The following is a 20,562-nucleotide window of genomic DNA, read 5'->3' on the forward strand; positions in this document are numbered from 1 at the left end:
TTATTTAAGCCACAGAGGCTTTCCATTGGCCCATCTAGGGGCTATTCAGGCTCTTTTTTCACATTCTTGAGCTTTCAGAAAATGTCTCAAGCTCCAACCCACCACCTAATTTACATCAAATGTGTTGCACTCCTTAGGAGCCTTTCCTCCTGGATCTCCACTCCATGCCCTGTATCTGATTGGGAGTGTTGAGAAGCTATTTTAACCTATTATTTTATTTCCATCCAAGCCTGTGTCCTTAAAGGACAGTCTTGAGGGATGCTTCTAGGATTGTCGGTTTCTAGTGTCTGTCTGGGATACTGCACTGTGTCCTGTAATTAGGTTGCACTGGGATGTAGTGATGCTCCGCTTGATGCTGTTCAGACCTTCCGAAGGAAAAGGGGGCGGGCCCGAGACAACTTTCCCGACTGGTGATTTGATGAACGGAGGATTTTCCAGTGTCAGTATCTGCCTTCGGTTCAGGTTCAGTGTTGCGGCGTTTGTCCAGCCTCCTGACGGTGCTTAACTCTCAGGGAACGGAGCGGTTTGCGCTTTTTTTTTTCATGGAAGCGCTTCACCAACAGTCTGAGAGCCGGGCTTAAGGGGGAGCAGATCAGAAGGGCCCAGTCTGGCTATGAGAGGCATCTTTATACTTTGACACATGGCGCTGTAGTATAAGCACTTCTTTTTGTGGATTGTGGAAGGGACCGAATATTTACATTTTTTTTTAAGCGCCCGTTCTCTGCACAGCTGAGGGCGCTCACCATGGAGACGCAAAGGTGGACCACCAGGTGTAAAACGAAAAGGTGGCTATGGGATTCAACGCTAACTGCACTGGTCACGTTTATTTTAATTCTCCAAGCTGCCAATGTCAGAGCAGGTAAGAAGCTGCATGTTGCTGTACACCTATAAGTCACCGTGTCGCGCGGACAGCACCCAGGTGGCACCCACCCTCCTGCTGTCAGCTTTTATTCCAATTAATGCCAATCAAGGGGACTTTACCTCAGTTTGTGCACATTTCAGTAGGTAATTAGATGTTATCCGATACAACAGTTCTTTTTTAATATATGCGAGACAATTATGTTTGAAAATTGTCCTTTTTAAAAGTTTATTAACTGACACCAAGTCGAGCCGACGTCGTATGAAAATACCATCCAAGTTTGGTAAATGATTCATGTGTCAACACTGTTTGTCCGAACCGTGGGTCATGCTGCTGTCTCTTGGTGTTCACTGAGTATCCAAATAGGCAAAGTCTGCTTTTTCAGGTGTGGTCAGAAAGGAGGGCAAAGATGGGGCTGACTGCTGATCCTTACACAGAAATACGCAAAAGTAAAAGCTTATGATGAATTACTTGAGCAGTGATGTGAGCAATGATGGGCATCCATTTGCAGTCAAAGTACTGGTGAATTTTACGCTCTAAGATAATCACCGAGTAAAAATCCACTTGTCGCTTTCCCTTGGCACTACTATTGGAAACCGTTAAGGTTTTACGCACAGCTTGTACGCACGACGTTTGGTAATAGTTCACTGAGAATACATCAAGAGTTCCAAAACATAAGTGGAGTAATTGTGAAAGCATTCAGAATTTTTTTAAATTTATTATATTTTTTGAAGCTGTGGAGTTTACAGTAGCAAAAAAGATTTTGGTATGAATTTTCCAACTTTATATAATACACATGGGCACAAGAATGGAATTTCAGGAGTGAAATTCATATTTTGGCCCCAAAGATCACCATCTTTCCACATTATCCAGTCTCCTGCAAAGTCCAAAAAGGGGCGTTGATGGAAAAAAGGGAGAAAAAAATCTGGATTATTTTCTCTGCTTTAAAAACTCGTGTGTCACAAGAATAATTTCTTTTACATTCTGTTTCTTTGTGAAGTGTTGGACATCTGTGCTGCAGTGTGGTATTAACCAGGATAAATCTGTGACTGTTAAAGCAATGTGTTTATTGGATGACATTTTCTAATTTGTGTTTTTTACATCAGTTATTATGTAACATTTTGTACATGTGCCCTCTTGTAACAGAGCCAAATAATTGCCAGAATAGTAGTAATTCATACTTTATATGGCTTTATGACAATGTTAATCAGATACTAATACTTGATGTACTGTACTCCATTCTGTCTAGACTTCATTGTTTAATGTATAGTGGATTACTAAAAGAAACAATTTAGGAGTAATTGAAAAGTGGTCCCCCAGAATGAAAAGATCATGAAAGCAAATACCAGTGGCATGGCTTGCCCGTTTGCCATCTTTTTTCACTCTGGCTGATATTTAAAGTAACCATAATTGCATGATGTGCTAGCAAACATTTACAGGCTTTCCAGTGTATTTTAATTGCTGCCTGTGCTGCCAGTCCCAGAGAGATGGCAGTGACACAGAAATGACTGACAAGACATCCCAAGATGCTGCTGCACAACCACAGAGCCACAGAGACATTAAGTTCAAATCTTGCAGATTTAAAAGTTAATCCCAAGTCTAAACTTAAACTTAAGACTGTGTGGCTCTGATGAGATGGGAGGTGCTGGAAATTGTGCCTATACAGCTGAAAATGGTATTTTACTGTCTCAGCGTCTGCTGGTAAAATTGCTTTAACAGTTTTAACAGAGGTTTCTCCTGTCACTGCACGTCAATGCCTCAGGGGAACTCGCACTTCGTTTTTACCATAGTGACTTTTTTAACATGGCAGATAGTATTTCATGAGTCCTAGACAGCATTTGAGGAGATGTGCCATTAAAAATCAGAGACTGACAAATTACACCTTAGACAAGACTGGAGAGTCTGAAACTGTCTCTGAACCTTTAGCAGGGCGGTCTTCTCTCTTGTGGTTTTCATCCTTATGATTAGAATATGGTTTATTTCTTGTCAAGAATGGTTGGATGGGAGGATTTTTTTAGCATGTATTGAGGGTATACTGTAACATGTTGGCTCGTTGGCTCAAACCCCTGTGAGACTGAAAGGCTTTTATAAAGCAATGCCTACTCATTTGGGGTCTTTAATGGTTTTGGGATAATGCCTGTTTTTCAGGGCTTCTGTGAAATGATGGCTGTGGAAGGAGAGGGGGTGATGAGTTGGTGTGTGTGTGTGTGTGTGTGTGTGTGTGTGTGTTGGGGGGGGGGTTGTTCCTGGCCAATCCACCACATCTGGAATACATGAGGCCTTGAGGTATGCAGTAATGCAGAGAGGCATTCTGAAACTCACAAAGAGACCCTTAGTCCAAACTTTCTCTTTTTTTTTAAGAATCAGTAGCTCTGTACTTGGGACAATATTCAGAAGTGCCAGAGTATTTTCTTTTTTATGAGGCATTTGATCTAAAGTTTAAAACTGTGTTGGTGTTTGGTGCCACACATTTTATTTTATTCTTTCTGTTTTCTAGTCTGTAGTCAGTCTGCTGCTCTTGTCCCTGTGTCAAAGTGTGTTTTACTCCTTTCCCTCAGTTGATACAAGTTTCAGTGTGGAAATCAAAGGGAAAGAGTTTATGCTTTGTGTGATTTCCCAGCAGTGCTGCTTGCTTGGTGCTTGTACTCTAAACAACTTAAATTCATGAACTGTGGTATCAAACAATCTGGACCCATATCGGCATAAATGACTCAAGTTCTTTCCACCACCTAAAGTGCAGATCTTTACGACAGATCAGATGAGCTACAACTCAATATGATCCACGAACGTCTGCATAAATCAAGGCAGTTTGATTCATCACTCAAGCCGTTATTTTTCCAGTCACAGGAGAAGTAACTACAAGGATGGGGTCTTTTCAGTTTAGTCTCATCTATGTTTTAGTTAGGGGGGGGGCATAAGGAGTGGTGCCAGTGCCATAATGGGTTCAGCATGTGGGCTTGTAGCCCAGCCCCTTAGACCCCCTCCTAGTTACTAAAAGTGATCAGGAACCACACAACCAGCACTTCCTGCCTTCATGTGCCACATAATTTACAAAACTGGAATATTTAGATAGGTGTATATTTTTATTTTAATAGAGAGGAGAGGAGGCATTGCAGAAACGTAAGAAAGAAAAGTACAGACAAGTGTCATGACTCAACTTGCTTCCCAGTTCATACAGGTTTAATGGAGTATTAAAAGGCTGATGAGATTTCCCACGGTGCGGTATTAAAGAAAAGCTTCTGTCTGATCCATTTTAAACAATGTTCCCACAGTGTTTTCTTGTCAGTATCAAACGCATGAATCGAGACCCTTTTTTTTTTTAAGGGAAGTAAGATTTCGCATTAAGCCCGTTATCTGCCATTCCTTTATGTCCTCATTGTCCCTGTGGGATTTAAAGCTGACCATTTAGACATTGTTTATCATTGGTGGTTCTTTGAAGAGGACACATCCTGCCTCTAGACTCATTGAAAAGACAAATGAGTAATGTGATGTCAGGGCACTGTTTTCTTCTTTGTTGCTGTGGCCTTGTAACAAGTAGCTTTTACTACTCTTGGTTGCAGTAAATTGGATCTCTGTTAGCTTAAATTTTTTTGCCTTTGAGTCGGGGAGAATAATTTTCTCGCCAGTTTGACTAAACTTCTCACCGGGCCACTACATGTTGCTGCACTGATGTGCAGAGATGCTACTCTATTTGGTAAAAGTCACCAAATTACATAGCAACATATGTTACAATAGCTACAGTCTGAAAGGGTGGGAAGCATTGGATTTGAGTAAATAGCAGCATATTATTTGCAATCAAAACACCAAGTAAATTTGGAGATATGAAGTAATTAATCACAGTCTTGATTGTTTATGTAAATCAATACAAGCTTACATGTGTTTTGAAACAGAACATGATACATTTTCCCCTCTCACTTCACTACAGTAATGGGTTTTGTTGCAACACCCTCACTTAGTCTAAGTAGCCGCAATCTGTGTATTCTGACACTGCCTGATCTCGGCCAGTAATAAAAATTTCCCATGCATGCTGACCTCTGTTGACCACAACATTCAAACCTCCAAGTGGTATTAATGTTTAGGCTTATCTGTGTCTACTGGGTGATTTTAGCTTAGTGCAGCTACTGTATATATCAGCCTGTTTGTTGACTGATAAGTAACAAGAAAATTTTGTACAGAACATCCTTTTATATATTTTGTATATAAAGAAATAGCTGATGTATTGGCAGAAAATAAGATAAAGGGTAGTATGGTTGCGCGTGTGCATTTTATAATGAATCGATTCATTCAGCAAATCCAGAAGCAAATTGTTCAAATATTAACTTCTTTCTTTTCCCCCTTGTTCTGTTCTGTCCACCACAACAGCGTAATGACCTTGGATTAATGGCCTGCTCCTGCTGCAAATGTAGCCTCAGGCACATTTTCAGAAAATCATAAGTGTTCTTGTAGTGAAAGTCAACACTCCTGCTTATACACCAGTCTTAAAACATACCCTGTTAGGCCTCTTATATTTCCCATAATCGCTGTAAGTGATGATGAGTGTTAGGAATTAGTCGAGGGTTTATGAGCAAAACTGTTGCAATACAGAACTGGCGATATATGCTGAGAGTAAAGACTAAAAGTCTCAGGAATAAAGGCAAATTCAGACAATTGCAGGAGAAAGAAAAAAATGCTAAAACTGTGTTTATGACCGCTGTGAGCAGTTGCTTCGACCTTGAGTTCCAGGTCCATTGATAAAAAAGATTTCTGCAGTGCTAAGACGCTGGTAAAGCTGCCCCCCTCTGTGTTCTTGTTAATCCAAATACCCACAGCAGGAATTTTTTTCATCCCATATATGCTTTGGCTTTCAACTCTTGGGGTAATGGTAGAGGTGAGGAGGGGGCCTATTAGTTTGCTGAATGGGTCCTAACATTTTAACTGTATCTCTGCCAAGGCAGCTTATATAGGAATAACTTGTTGAACAGGCAGATTTGGCCAACAGTCCCCGAACAGGCAAAGGGTCTAATGGGTGTAAATGTTGACTTATCATCAAAATGCCAGGTGCTATTAGATTTTCTGTTAACTGCTGAAATATGACCAAGTTTTTTTGAGTATGTGCACCCACGATACACTGTAATAAAAACTTTTAATTCTGTAATGTTTATTTTGCCTTAATTTACAGTGTGTTCTTAATTTGAATGTTGGTATTTAACTTAAATTGGATTTTGTAACATAATATTCAGCGGTGATGACCACTCAGCTTGTGTTTACTTAGTGGCTGGGATTTATAAGCTGATGTCTGATGTCTAATTTTTGATTGCAACCTCATAAACTTAAGTCATTAATCATTAAATGTACAAAAACAAAACCTCTAAAATGTGCTATTTCAAAGGACATTCTTTTTAAGGGTTCACATTATTTCAAGTACAGTATGTTTCGAAACAACGATCAGGTCCCCATATATGAACATTGGTTCTTTCAGTAAGTACCTAGTACTAAAAGGTAACTTAAGTATATTATATCGAGGGGATATCTAAGTCTTTTTAGTATAAAATGAACTGACTTTCCATCAACACTGTTTTCCTGTGGAGTAAGAGGGAATTTGAAATTCAAACCTGGGCATGTTAGGAAATATCCCTTTAATGTGACTAATTTAAAATGTTGATGCCTTTTGTTTTTGTTCAGATTAACATTCCAGTACATTTTTGCACAAATGGCGCTCTGTGGAATTTGGCCCCCATCACTCAGAAGCATCTTTTTGAGGGACCTCCTAAAGGCCTGTACTGAGAGGAGGAATGTTTTAAGACACACACACTTGAAAAATGTGAACCCATACCTTAGGAGTCTTTTAGTGCACCATCTAAATACACTGTGCATTTTGGGAAATGCTTGTTTCAACTTCGTGAGTAGTAAACGTATTGTAATTTTACTGCTCAATAGTACCTAAGGGTAACTTTATCGATTCTCTCTCCTTAGCTGAACCAGTGGATGTACTGAAGGTACTAGACTTCAAGAGCTCTCCTGAGGGGGTAAAGAAAACAGCAGGCTTCTGCACAGTTCGGAGAGGATCCAAACCCGATGTAGCTTACCGAGTAGGAAAACGAGCTCAGATCAGTGCTCCAACCAAACAACTGTTCCCAGGTAACTGCACTCCTCACTTCCCACAGATTAACATCACTGAAGCTGAATAGTGTCGTTCATGTAAGTAATCGCCAGCTCATTAGGGTTTTACTTCAAAACTATGGAAACGATTTTTAAATAATACATCAAAAATAGTTTTGACTTGGGCAAACAAATTAAATTGGTCTGAAGATAATGCCGAGAATCCATGGTCATGCAGCAAGAAGAGCAAAACAAATATATTTATCTTCACAATTCAGTTCTGGAAATAAGCCATGTATATTACTAAGACAAGACAATTGACATTTAACTGAGTTAAATCAAAAGGCATCAGGACAAAACGGTCGAACTCCTACTTTACTCAACACAAGTAAATCTAGGTGTTAAGTCGAAGTTGCAAAGCTGTGTGCAACACTTTCTTGAGAATTACTTTCCCTCTACCTCAGTTACCACACTCCATTAAAGAATAGCATGAGTGTCTGTAGTTTACATTGATTCATGGCAAGTCAAGTAGGGGTGGAAATAGATGAGATAGACCAAAGTGGTGGGAACCTAAATTACATCTCTTTTTTTTTTTTTTGCTCTAATGAACCATTTCATGGCAAAAAGAAAGACCCCTTTAAGAAATTCTGACTAGTCAGTGAAATAGAAAAATAATATGTAATGAATAACTTTAATAACACCCATCAGTACAAACACCTGCTGTTTGATATGTAGTGCAGACTTTCAGTAATGACATATGAAGTGAAGTTTCAGTGGACATGAAGTGTCATGTAAACGTATGACCTAAGTAGGAAAAGTAGACCCAGAATTTTGTTTGTTTTTGAATTGATATATAGCCACGAATCAATAAGAGGAAGGTTTCTTTTGCTGTTTTGTGTGACTGGTGTTGTCAGTGAAGTGTCTTTCCACGACTTTGATTGCTGGCAGCTTTGAGTATGATGTAGCCGGCTGATGTAGGGAAACCTAGCAGGGTTTCCATATTGAATGCACGTTGATTGAGTCTGACGCTGATGTCCGGCAATTGGTGAGAAATGAAGCCATAATTACGTTATTGAGAATGATTTCACTTTTGGAAAAGCAATGGGAATGTGACTGTCAAACCATTTGGTTTGCTATTTCGTTAAAGTCATTGGTGCTCATCCACAAATCCAAAGATTAGATAATAAACTGCCAAGGACAGGACCAGGACGTGGGTGTGGAAATTAGCTTTTTTATCAATTTTCAGTTTTGCCAGTGACTCATGCCCAGCTACAACGGGAAACATGCTGCATAAATAAAATGCATAGTAATATATAATAATTCACGTCAATTGAAAGTGTTTTAATCATTTATTAATGTGGCAAAGTATAGAAAATGCCCCCAGTTGCCTACACAATCAAAACTGACTGTATTGGGACGTGTTGTAAAATAGGTTGTCGTGGGCTGTGAAGTATGTGTTTGGAGTTCAGAGAACAAGAGTTTTGAGTATTAGAAAGTGAGTCTCTGTGATTTTTGGCTTGAAATGCCAGCACACCTTATCCTTTCAGTAATGGAAATATGGAATGTCTGCTTCAGGAGTGGAGGCACCAAGAATAGCTGCACTTTTATTTAGTCAGAATTAGTTATTCTTTTCACCAACACCAAGCTATTATGGTGTTAAAAATATGACCTTTTGTTTGAGTTGTTGTATTTACAGCCCTTATAAAATTAATGAGGCTACATCACCACTGTTGACTCTTTTCAGGGCGTGCCAAGCTCCAGCTCAGCTTCCTTAAAAAACACACTGCTCCAAGTCCAGTTGTCTAGACATTTGGGTTTAATGTGAAGAGAGAAGGTTAAAGAGCCTATAAACTTGCCGTTATTCAATTTAGTTGTTACAGTACAATTGCCCTTGTAATGACATCAATTGGAGATTGATGCGTAAACGACGGGGCATGAAAACCGAGTGCTTTGCATTAGATTTGGCTGCTATAAATTTCAAAAATCACAGATTTTCAACTTGCACTTTTATGATTATACATAGTTTGCAGAGTACATGCTGGCCTATATGAATGTTATTATCCCCTGTATTAAAACATTTCTACTACTAACTGAAAGCTCCACTGGATGACATCATCTGGAGGAGTTTTTCAGTTCAGTTCAGTTCAAGTTCAGTAGGAGTAGATCAACAAAGCCTACAACCTCTGTACTATACACAGTGACATGACATTATTAAAACAAAGCAGCTAAAAGCAGAGAGATATTTTAATAGATGAAAGACCAATGGAAGTTTATGATTTACCTGTACTAGAAGGACCTGAGAATCAAATTGAAAATTTCAGTTTAATTTAAGTCCCCTACGTCCACATTAGAATGTGCCTTCATATCAGTGTAGTACATAATGTATGTAAGAAAGCAAAAGGGATGTTTTACTTAGGAAATACATTTGGCAGAAACGAGTGATAGCACTGCCATGTCCGTACGCCGAATACATCACTATCACCAGTGGCCAATTAGCTAAGGACAAACAGTTAAGTTGGTTCTTTCCAGCTGTAACCAAACCTGTTTTCTGCTCTAAAATACTAAGTATGGATGTTCTATTTTAAAATATATTCAAAACTGTAGCGTGCAAACTACAAATGAGGTTGTGTCTTGCACAAAGATAACTGGCCGTTGGCGTTAGCTTTATCTTTATTGAGCAGTATTGAATAGATCTTTATCATCTAACTTTCGGAAAAAAAAACATTTAGATTTGTTTTTTCAAAAGGTCAAACCATTTAATTACGTTAAAAGGGGAAAGTGGGCAAAAAACCTTATTGTAAAAATCTTTGGAAAAAAATCTTGTGACTTTACATCACCACAGGACAAATTAAATTTAATTACAAAACACTGTGGGTATATTTGTTATTGTGTGAAATTAAAGTGGAACAATAAAGCGAAATCTTTTGTTTTAAAAAGGTTTTTTTTTTTACTAAAATACCAACTTGCGTGTCTGGGGCTTGTTCCACCTTCAGGGGGAGTTTTCCCAGAAGATTTCTCCATCATGTTTACCATCAAGCCCAAGGCTGGCCTCCAGTCCTTTCTGCTGTCCCTGTACAACCAACAAGGCATCCAGCAGCTTGGTGTGGAGGTGGGCCGTGCCCCCGTCTTCCTGTATGAGGACCAACATGGCAAGCCTACCCCTGAGAGATACCCCTTGTTCCGCTCCATCAACCTGGCTGATGGCAAGTAAGTGACTTACTGGTTCACCAGAGGACTTGAACACATTGGAGCTCAGATGTGGGTGGTAGATTTTTTTTGTGTGTGTGTCTGTGTGTGTGTGTTTGCTTTTCGGTTTCCCATTGTTCAATGGCATTAACTCAAGGATTTTTGATGATGAAATTCTAAACTTTGTTGTGAAGCTTGTTTTATAGCTGCACACTTTGAGGCTCATCTTGCACACTTTATCAAGATTTATTAGTTATAGTTTATGCTAAACAAAACCAATACTGCTTAGCGTATTTTCTCAAGCACTCATAACATTCTTTTGGCATGGAAAACTGACACACAACTCTGAGGATTTATTATCATCATATGTTTGTTCAGTCATTAGTACCATATGGAACAAGTCAGACAGGAATGGCAAATAAATTGCTTGCAGCAAATTGATGACAGTCTTCTCTTTTTTAGATTATTTACAGGCTGGTCTATACTGATATGCTGTAATGGGCAGGGTCTTCATAAATTGCATAGCTGGCCAGTGGGGCTCGTACAAATGATTGTCAAAAGTTGCCATCGATCATTTGCACAAATGCTAACAGAGATGCCTTGAAATTATTCCATGTGTGGCTGTTTTTCTGTAACTAATCATATCAGGGGAAAAAAACCTGTGTAAATATACAGTACAATCATTACAGGTCAACACATGTAGCTTGCAGGATGGTAAAGAGCTGTCTCCTTATGGAAATCTAAATAAATCTCACTACATAGTCAAAGGTGTGGAAGCTGTAGACATTTAAGGAACAGTTCGGCAGTTTGAAAACTTTTATTAACTTCCTTTCTTAACAATAGTTGGATAGACAGAACAATATCAGTGTACAAATCTAAATGTATGTTTGCTAAAGTTAGAGCTACAGTCATCCACGGGTTATTTTAGCAAAGCACCCAAAATATCACATATTAACATGTGTTATTCAAACAAATAGAATAATATGAAAATTATGGTTTTGTGGTTTTAACATTTGCAAAGAACAACCACCTGTCCGTCCAGCAAGACAGATGATTGTCTTGTTCGATTGTCTATTCTATAATTTTTGTGCAGAGATTGAGTTATTCTTTTTCTCCACTTCAAATATTTAACATTACAGTTAGCTACTGGAGGTCAATTAAATGCTGTTTGTAGAGTCTGGCAATTTTTTGGGGAAATTCAGAAAGTACGAGAGCGTTCAGACTGAATATTTACCCCCTACTGTATTTTGTCATTGCGTTGCACAGATGGCATCGTGTGGCCATTAGTGTGGAGAAGAAGAGCGTCACCATGATAGTGGACTGTAAGAAGAAGGTGACAAGGCCACTCGGCAGAAGTGACCAGGCCGTCATCAACACAGAGGGAATTACTGTCTTTGGCACTAGAATCCTGGATGAGGAAGTGTTTGAGGTCAGTTGAACGCTGTTCTATACTGTACATGATAAGAATTTGAAATAATGATGTTTGCTTTAATTTTTATGTTATAATTATTAGCTACATTATCACACAAACATGCAGACATTATCAACATATAGGATAATGATCGTTATCTTAAGTAGTTTTTAACTATGATAATTGTGGTATACAGTGCTTTTTATCGATGACACTGAAATCTGTCATACGTACAGCAAACTCTTCTTGTCTCCTTCATTTACACACCAACATTAATCATAAACATTATGCAGAGATTCACCCTTAGAATGAAGCCATGGAGATTTGAAATCCCACCTACTGTATGTGCCCAGAAATGTTTTCATTAATGTGAAGTACAAAAAGCATATTGTCACTAGGTCTTTCAGTGAATCTTATTCACCCGTGTGAAACGGGATAATTTTGTTGCCTAATACTTTTAATTCTTTAAGTCCTGATGGTACCTTGAGCATAGAGGAAATGGTGACAGGTCTGCACTAACAGTAAATAGTGCTTTTCTACTGAGCCACAGTCGCCCCTATTATTGGCTACATCAACAATACTGGCTTTGTGTACCTGGCAAGAGCCATGGGCAAGGTCTGTGGAAAGGCTACATGCACAGTGCGATGTTCAAAGTGCTGTTTCTCTCAACACTGGTTGGATTCATCTCTGGTCTAATGGGCTGCAGTTGTTCATATTGGATACAGTGACTTTTTTTTTAATGCATGAATTTTGCAATTTTTTTATTTTTTTTTTGTCATATAATTCCTTTCAGGACTCGAAATCAGAATCAGCGTATTATCACTGAGGTGGTGATTTTGAGATAAAAGTCGAAACTATCATGTTTAGCACAGGTCCTGTAGCTTTGAGTGGAAAATGTGAGCTGAATGCTCAGAAGACAATAGACCCTCTTTGATGTCTCCACGTGGAATTCTTGCTAAGTAAAACAGCCTCCACTGTGTTTGCCTTCAGGTCAGCTATGACTCTCTCCTCTCAACAGGAGCCACTTAAAAATGAGTTTCGCTCATTTTAATGATAGGTGTTTGGCAAGCAAATGGCATAGCCCGGTAAGGAGGTCAACGTATAGACAAGTAGAGGCCCTGACAGAACAGAACAGTCTCTGTGATTTACAGCAGTATTTTTGGTACATTTGACATTTACTTTTGGTAAAGTACAATGAACACACCATTACCAGCAGTAAAGAATCTAAAAGTGCAACCACAGTTATTTTAATTAAGTGGAAAGCATAAAAGTAGCCTACCTGTTTGAAAAAGACTCCTCTATCTTCAGTACTTTTGTTAGTGCTCTTTGTTTGAACACACATTAGGCTAAATGGTGTACAATTACAGAGCAATTTGTGTGGTTCTCAAACATGGAGAAGAGCATGTGATTCCTTTACTCCTAAGGGTTTGAGCTTTCTGCACGTTGCAAGGTGGTTTTAATCGCTGTATCATGCAAAGGGATTTCTGTGGTGGCCCGGTCAGAAATGCAGCCTTAGTTAAAGCTTCACTTATTTCCACTTCAGGATTATTAACCTTTGGCGAGTGCAAAGTGGCTACTTGTGGGCAAACTGCACTGCTATAGTAAAGAAAAATCTCACTGGCCACAAGGGTGTTAATTATTGAATATTTCATTTCAAATAAAAGCAGATTTGCAAAGATGCTATAAGCCATGTGTTTAGTTTTGGGTTTGTATGTGGAATTATACAAGACACTGGCATCCACCTTACGGCTGTTTTTATGTACAATCAGTATACCTCTGCATCTATGGAAAATCTTTGGGATAGGTTTTGGCTGTATTGTGCTGATAAACATAATAGACTCTATTGTACAAATTTTAAACATATGTGCATCAGTTTATGAAATTAGCTCTTCCAAGGACTTGTTTATGTGTATTAGAAAGAAAAGGTTAATTAATATATTTACCAAAATCTTTAAATCTCATTCATTGTTATCTCATTTCCTTTAGTATGCAAATCTAGGCCTAAAAAATCCCCCCTTTACTAATGCCTGCTGTACATAATAGTCTTTCCTAGATTTATACCTTCTCCTTTATCACAATCATCAATAACATAAAATGTTTTCCAAGTAAAATTACCCTCCTTGGAGCTGAAACATAAACCTAACATTCTAAATTAAAATACCAGAAACAAAACTACAGACATTTCCTGTAGTTAATTTTCTACTGAGTTGTCTGCAGATTTGTGAATTTAATGAAAACAAAAATCTGCCTGGGGTTTTAACAAATAAGGAAGTTGTGGCTGTTTAGTATTGCTAACAGCTTCACAGCTTTGTAGCATTTTTCTGGTTTAATTACTTAGGTTGGTTGTGAGCTTTCCCTCGAAAATAAAATAGCTTTGAGCTGTGAGCACATGGCTACCTTACTGCAGTAGATTGCATAAGCAGGTGTCAAAGCTGGAAAGCATACAGAAGAGTGAAGGCTTGGGGAAAATATGATCAATGTGTGCTTAGGCTTGGCTCGGATTGCACAGCTGTTTAAGAGATATGCTCACTGACCGGGTCTCCAAATGCCTTTTTCCTCCCCTTTTCCTCCTTTTTTCTTCTTTTAAATAAAAGTCAGAAGATATTCGAAGTGAAATCATTTCCCTGTCTCATTTTTATGTAAATGCAGTCTTTAGACTTCAAAGAATTGGGTGGGATACTTTGTTTGTGCCATATGTCAGTGTGTGTGTGTTTACATGTTCATTGTTATGTATGTGCATGCATGCAAAGAAAGTGTGCGTGCATTTGTGTGTGTGTGGGTGTGTGTGTGTGTGTGTGCTTGTGTGAGGAGGAGACAGAGAAAGAGGCGAAGAAAGTTTGTTTATGTGTCTGTCATTACTGCAGAGTACATCATTCCAAAATGCTGTCCCTCAAGCAGGACTGTCTTTGGCAGTAGACTGACTAGGTTCTGATGGTTCTCTAAAGTGAATCATTGTTTATGGTTGAGTTGGCAGGAATAGAAACTGACTGTTTCTCATCTGCCTCGGTCACTTTTCACCCTCCAGTACCCGTCACACAATGTTTTGGTTAAGGTTGTGTAATAGGAATATAGTCATTAATTCATATTTGTGTGAGTGTGGCTGTTGCTGAGAAGGCTGTCCGCCACAGCAATTGATATTTCAACTTGAATTTACATGGACTGGCCGATGACGATGTTACTTCTTAGTATGATGGTACAATATTAAATTCAAGCTGTACCTGACCTGCTTGTCTGTTGTGCTGCAACCCGTACTAACTAGTCCCAGCAGAGCCAACAAGTAATGGACCCAAGGTGCTCCTTGAAAGCTTTTGCTGATGGAAAAGAGCAGTGTGGGGAAAAATTAGATGGAAAGAGAGCGAAGTGATGAAAGGGCGGACAGACAAGCAAGCAGATGGTCCAAGGAGTTTAACACTTTTGTGAGCTACTGGCAGGCCAAATGTTTTAATATTTAAAGGGTGCAAGACACTTGTATGCCCCTAGTGCTTGAAAAGAAACTGTATCCCTGCGCTGACCACAAAGGCTGTGTTTGATAGAATGCTGGGAGAAATCTGGAGAGTGTTATACATTTTTCCTCTTCTCTGCTCCTTAGTTAATTGTTGTCCTTGTACAGTTTTGAAATTCCATCTGTCTATTTGTTCTTTCAACATGTGCTTCCCCTACCAGACTTTGGAAAAGCAGGCTCTGTAGATGACAATTGGGTCAAGTTTGTGCAGAGTTGAATGGAAGAGTTAAAGAAAATACAGTAACTGGCTACAAAAGATATTACACGTTGCACAGGATATATTTTACAATAATTAAAAGAAAATCTGCAAGAGTAAATATTATTTTGAGCAGCCCCAGTCTGAATGACCTCTCAGCTGGAGACATCTGGCTGATGGTGACCTGGGAGGTTCAGCATCACTGGCAGGTCATAATGGCATTATTAAAGGTGTTATTTGATCTTTTTCTTCAGTAGTTGTAGGTGCAATTAAGGTCTGTAAATGGCCCTAAGTGACATTGTTTCCAGAAAGGAAAGGTGCAAATCTACACGTGAGTACAACAAATGACTAAAATGCTCCTTTCAGTCCCTGTTAATTTAATCATTAAGCCAAAAAAAACATTTGTATGGATCCTTTCCTTTCCTCTTGAATAGCACAATCCCTAACTGATCACAGAAACTTAGAATATTTGATTGTGTGCATGTGTGCATTTGTTTTCACTGTGTCAACCTACAGATGTTTTAGGCGAATTTCCAAATGTGCATTCCAGGTGAAACAATATCCTCCAGTTGTTCCTGGAAGCAAAGTGACCACCTGGCCACAGACAATAACCATTCTGTCATCAAACTACATACTTACATTCATGTTGTTCCATAGGCATCAGTAAAAGCTTTATATCGTTTGTACGATAAGTACAAACATTCATTGATTTATCTGCCAGTTAATTGTTTTATTAATGGTTTTGACTAAAACAAAATTCAAAATAAAACCCGAAGGTGAGGTCTTCTAGTATTTTGTTTTGTCTAATAAACAATAAAAGATAGATATTGGTTTCTAACAATAAAAAACAAAGAAAACAGCAAATCCTTAATTTTCAGTAGCTACAACTTAAGAGTGGCTCTGGAGGGATACCAACCTTCAACACTTTTTGATGATTTTGATGAAGTTTCTAAATCAAGCATGGTCTTAATTTGGTAGACGCAAACATAGACTACATCTTTGTTTATGTCTATAAATTATTCCAACAAATACAGAACGGGAAAACCCCTATGCCTCTTGTCATCTCTGATCTGCCTCCAGCAGGAGTTATCTGCATCTAATCAAAGTTGTGTCTTAAATGTTTTGTGTGTTTGCGGTGCTGTTTGTGGCTTAGTTAATGTGCGTTCAGAATCCGATGTCAGCCGCTTGTTCCATCACTATTCCCCCCCATACCTGTGATATTTTGACATTCTGATGACATCCAAATGCCAAGGATGGATTTCATGTTTTAGGTGATCATCCATCTGCTGGTTATTTTCCTTAAGTGACTTCTGTTCCCAACGGATGCGGTTGTGAGTTGGAAAGAAAACTCTTGACAACAGACATCAAGGTCACCTAGTGCAGGAAGAATCCAGTGGTGTCTGTCTGCTGTTTTCGATTTCCTAGCTTCAAATCAGATGTGAGAGGAGTATGCCTGAGGAAAAATCAGAGGTGTGTTTATTTCAAATAATCCTGTGTTTAGTCTCTGTTCTTAAGAAAAATGTCCGATGTAGCTCTTTGCCTAAACTTGAATTGGTTTGCCTACAGGTGAGGTTTAGATGGGAGGATAATTTTAGCCTACTTTGCCTTCTTTACCAAAGTCTCATCCTTTTTACTTTGTCCTGCTTTTTTCCATTGAAAGGTTTTTAAGAAGGTTAGAATGTTTAGGCGCGGCGTATTTATACGCACACGCACACTCACACACACATACACACACACACACACACGCACACATACATTGTATATAGGCTCAATAAAAAGTCGATTGCAGTGTAGCTGAGACAGCTGATTTATTCCATGGTGTCTCTGCCAGCTCCGAGCAGACCTGGAATATCGCTGTAGATCATTCCTGGAATTCTGGGGAGAAAGTTCAGCAGATGCCAGAGAAATGTGTAATACAATCCAGACAATAACATCAACAAAAGCACCAAGATGCAGTTAAGGACACTGACGGCAAATGGTGAAAGGAGTATTGGAGTTCCTGAATCACTGACTCTGTGTGTGTGTGTGTGTGTGTGTGTGTGTGTGTGTGTGTGTGTGGTCTGTTCACATGACGTCTTTGGACTCCCCTGCATATTTTCTTGTTAAAGTAAGAGCGTTGTTGCTCTGTAGGCTTTATTTTCTTACTGAATACACACACAAACATAACTAAAACATGAATGATTGAAAAAGAATGAGAATGTACTGTCTGTGTGCACAGGAAGACACAGAGAAGAGGAAGCAGACAGAGTTCTTGCCAAAGGCAGTATGCCTTTGTTTTTTTAAACTGTCCTCTTCATTTCTGGCTCTGACGCTGGATCAATTTGTTCTGAATTACAAAAAGGACGTGCAGAGTGCAGGTCTGCAACGCAGCCATTTAAAAAATCTTCTGTTTGTCATTGTAGTTTCTGTTGACATCCCCAGGGTGTTGGGTTTTTCCTGAGTGTTGGGTCAACAGACCGAACCCTGCTCAACATTTGTTTAATGATGCATTCATATCTGGAAGCTTCCCAGCACACCTGCAATCTGAACTATTTGGCCACATTTGGGCATTAATGGCCATTCAGGGGTTGAAAGCAGCCTAAATTTATGCTGCAGATTAAGGATTAAACTGGCAACTTTTTAATCATGTTTAAATTTGAGCCACTCCGTTTAACTCTTAATTTAATTAGGTGGATATATAGAGAAGGTACGTGGTTGGTGGCCAATGACCTCACAACAGAGGCGAACCTACAGTAACTACAGCTGTACCTGTATAGCTGAACGTTTACCTTCATGTCCCTCTGTAGACCCTATTGTCCACGTTGTCGTTTTCTTTTGTTCTATTACACATGTAAATTTTTAACAAGGGGCCTCAGTGGTAGAGCATTGAGTTGGGATGCCGAAGGCCGCAGGTTCGAATCCCACCCCACCCCACCAGGTGTGGCCCCGCCCATCCACCAAGGGCCTGGATAAAAGTGGGAGGCATGCGGCAGGAAGAGCATTCGGCGTACAAACTCATGCCAAATCAACGTGCCGAATATGTTCCGCTCTGGAATGTTTTGGCCCAAGAGCACGGAAGATTTTTCCACTCAGGGGGTTGTCTTTCTCCAGAACGTCCAGTCCATCTCAACCAGTCATTAGATATGCTGTCCTCTATTTACTCAGTTGTCAGGTCTTTGTCACTTCCAGACTATCAGACTAGAAATCTGTGATAGTTGGTGGAAAGAGTCTTTATGTGTTTAATGTCTGGTCTTTGCTAGTCTTCAGGTATGTCCCCAGCCTTAAGCAAAAGTCTTGTGCAAACTGTGTCAGTGAAGGTTCTCACTCACCCAGGTTTGGTTATCCAAAGATTGAATTATGAAAACTGATTGAAAACTGGAACTCTTGTTTACAGACATTTTACTATTCAACCCAGCCGCTTTTTCAGTCTGAGGGAAAATAGGCTAGTTGAACCAGTTATAGCCTGTAGAGTAGACCTTGTTTCTCACCTGACCTGAATAGGCTTATTAAGTGGATAAGGTGAGAACAGGACAGAGTCATCAAGATGTAATGAGTGTGATCTTATCCGGCCTGAAAAAGGCCTGAACTTGATTTACGGGGCGATGTAGCTACAAACTGAGCTTACCAGCTCAGTTGGTACCAGAGGTTTGATCCCAGCTATATGTCGAAGTGTCACATACACTGAACAAGACACTGAACGTCCAGAACATAACAGCCCATTTCCACCCCCAGCTGTGCAGTGCCCGTCCAAGGACAATGATCCGCTGTGGTGACCCTGAACTCAGGGGATAAGCCAAATGGACAAAAAACAAACAAAAAAAAAAAACAAATCCGGTAAAATACAGGACTTTCTTACCAGTAATAACCTCTAGAGAGACTGGGGTTCTTCTATGCATGTGTTTTCTTAATGGCACCTGTTGTAACTGCCATTAATGGCACACCAGGCAACAACAGTATGTGAACTTAAGCTTAACAACTAACCATATGTTGGTTGATATGTAAAATAGATTTATATTTTGTGGATGTTGTTTGGGTTGTAGAGATTTGCAGGTGACATCTGATGGGATTACAGCGCTGTGAATATCCCTGTGTTCCAGAAGTCTTAGCTTGTACAGATGTTGCTTCCTCTAATTGAATGCATTCTGCATGTATGTGCCATCCAGATCATGGCCTTCTTCAATTTTGACCATTTCTTAGGCCCTTTGACTACTTGCTGCAGTTGAACTCTGGAAAAGGTCGGCTGAGGTGTCATATGGTTGATGGGTATAGATAACATTCCCCACATCAGTGGCATAGCCGCTTCTAGTTTTGAATTCCTTCTGAAGCGACGATGGAAAAAGGCCTTTGGCTGATGTTCAGGGCTGAACGTGGAGATCTAATTTCCTTTTCCAAAGGCTCATGAAAAACAGACATTGGTTATTTACCCGCAGTGTAAGAGAAATTGGCATCCCTAATGGCTGCATGAGGGGACTATACAATAGCTCTTTTTTTAAAGCCTTGGTTTATTGCATTAAACTATTGTAATTGTAATTGTCAAGAGACTACTGCCTCTGGTATTCTACAACATCTGCCTTGTTGTTTTATTGTCACATCTCATTATCACCATATTGGTGCGAAGCTAGGGCAATCAGACGAGGTGGAATAGCTTAATTCTTCACGGACGGTAACATTTGGTTTCTATTTGTCATCATGAAATGGTTGGTGAGTGGTGTCTTAAGAAAGGCTTTTTGTTTGATAGGGAGGTGGAGTTATTTTAGGTGACAAGGCTCAGATCATAAAAGTCACATTGGTAGACAATTTTAGGGGATGGACAGTTGGAGCACTTTCAAGGGTTTGACCGATGGAGACGTCTGTTAGTTAAAAGTATTAAACTGTGTTTGGTTTAAAGTTCAAAAGCAAAAACCTGCATACAATTCCAACTATGGAGCAGTTCCAACCATATCTAACCAAAAAGCTCAAAATTGTATTGTACACGCTCCAACATTTGGCTTTGTACAGACCTGACAATATATCCTAAAATGAAATTAAATATAAATTTTTTAATGAATCTGGCAACTACAGCCTGGCGTTTTGTTCCCTAATGAAACTGTGAAGTGGACTGTTTCACTGTGATTCATACCTTGGACTAGCGTCTTCTCAAGAGCAACAGTGGCTGATGCTCTTGGGTATTAGACACATTTGCCAAACCAAACTGGAAAAACCTCTCAGAAACTAATTGAAATTAAACTGATGGCCATAGCATACACTTGCATTGTAAATTTTCCAGCAGACTTTTTATGTTGAGGAGCATGGAGAATAAAAGAAAACTCTGACACTGGGATTTACTCCGAAACATTTTTAGTTTCCATATG

General features: G+C 39.3%; 1 protein-coding gene across 1 annotated transcript in view; it reads left to right on the forward strand.

Annotated features, from left to right (window-relative positions):
* Window positions 1-224: 224 nt before the first annotated feature.
* LOC137098535 (collagen alpha-1(XI) chain-like) overlaps window positions 225-20,562 on the forward strand; it is a 77,542-nt gene continuing 57,204 nt past the window's right edge. Inside the window, exons 1-4 of the mRNA XM_067474846.1 lie at window positions 225-859; window positions 6,812-6,976; window positions 9,931-10,144; window positions 11,390-11,552. Coding sequence (XP_067330947.1) covers window positions 745-859; window positions 6,812-6,976; window positions 9,931-10,144; window positions 11,390-11,552 — 657 coding nt within the window. The 5' untranslated portion in view covers window positions 225-744. The remainder of the gene's footprint in view (window positions 860-6,811; window positions 6,977-9,930; window positions 10,145-11,389; window positions 11,553-20,562) is intronic.

This window comes from Channa argus, chromosome 14 (genome assembly GCF_033026475.1).
Source record: "Channa argus isolate prfri chromosome 14, Channa argus male v1.0, whole genome shotgun sequence".
Taxonomy (NCBI): Eukaryota; Metazoa; Chordata; class Actinopteri; order Anabantiformes; family Channidae; genus Channa; species Channa argus.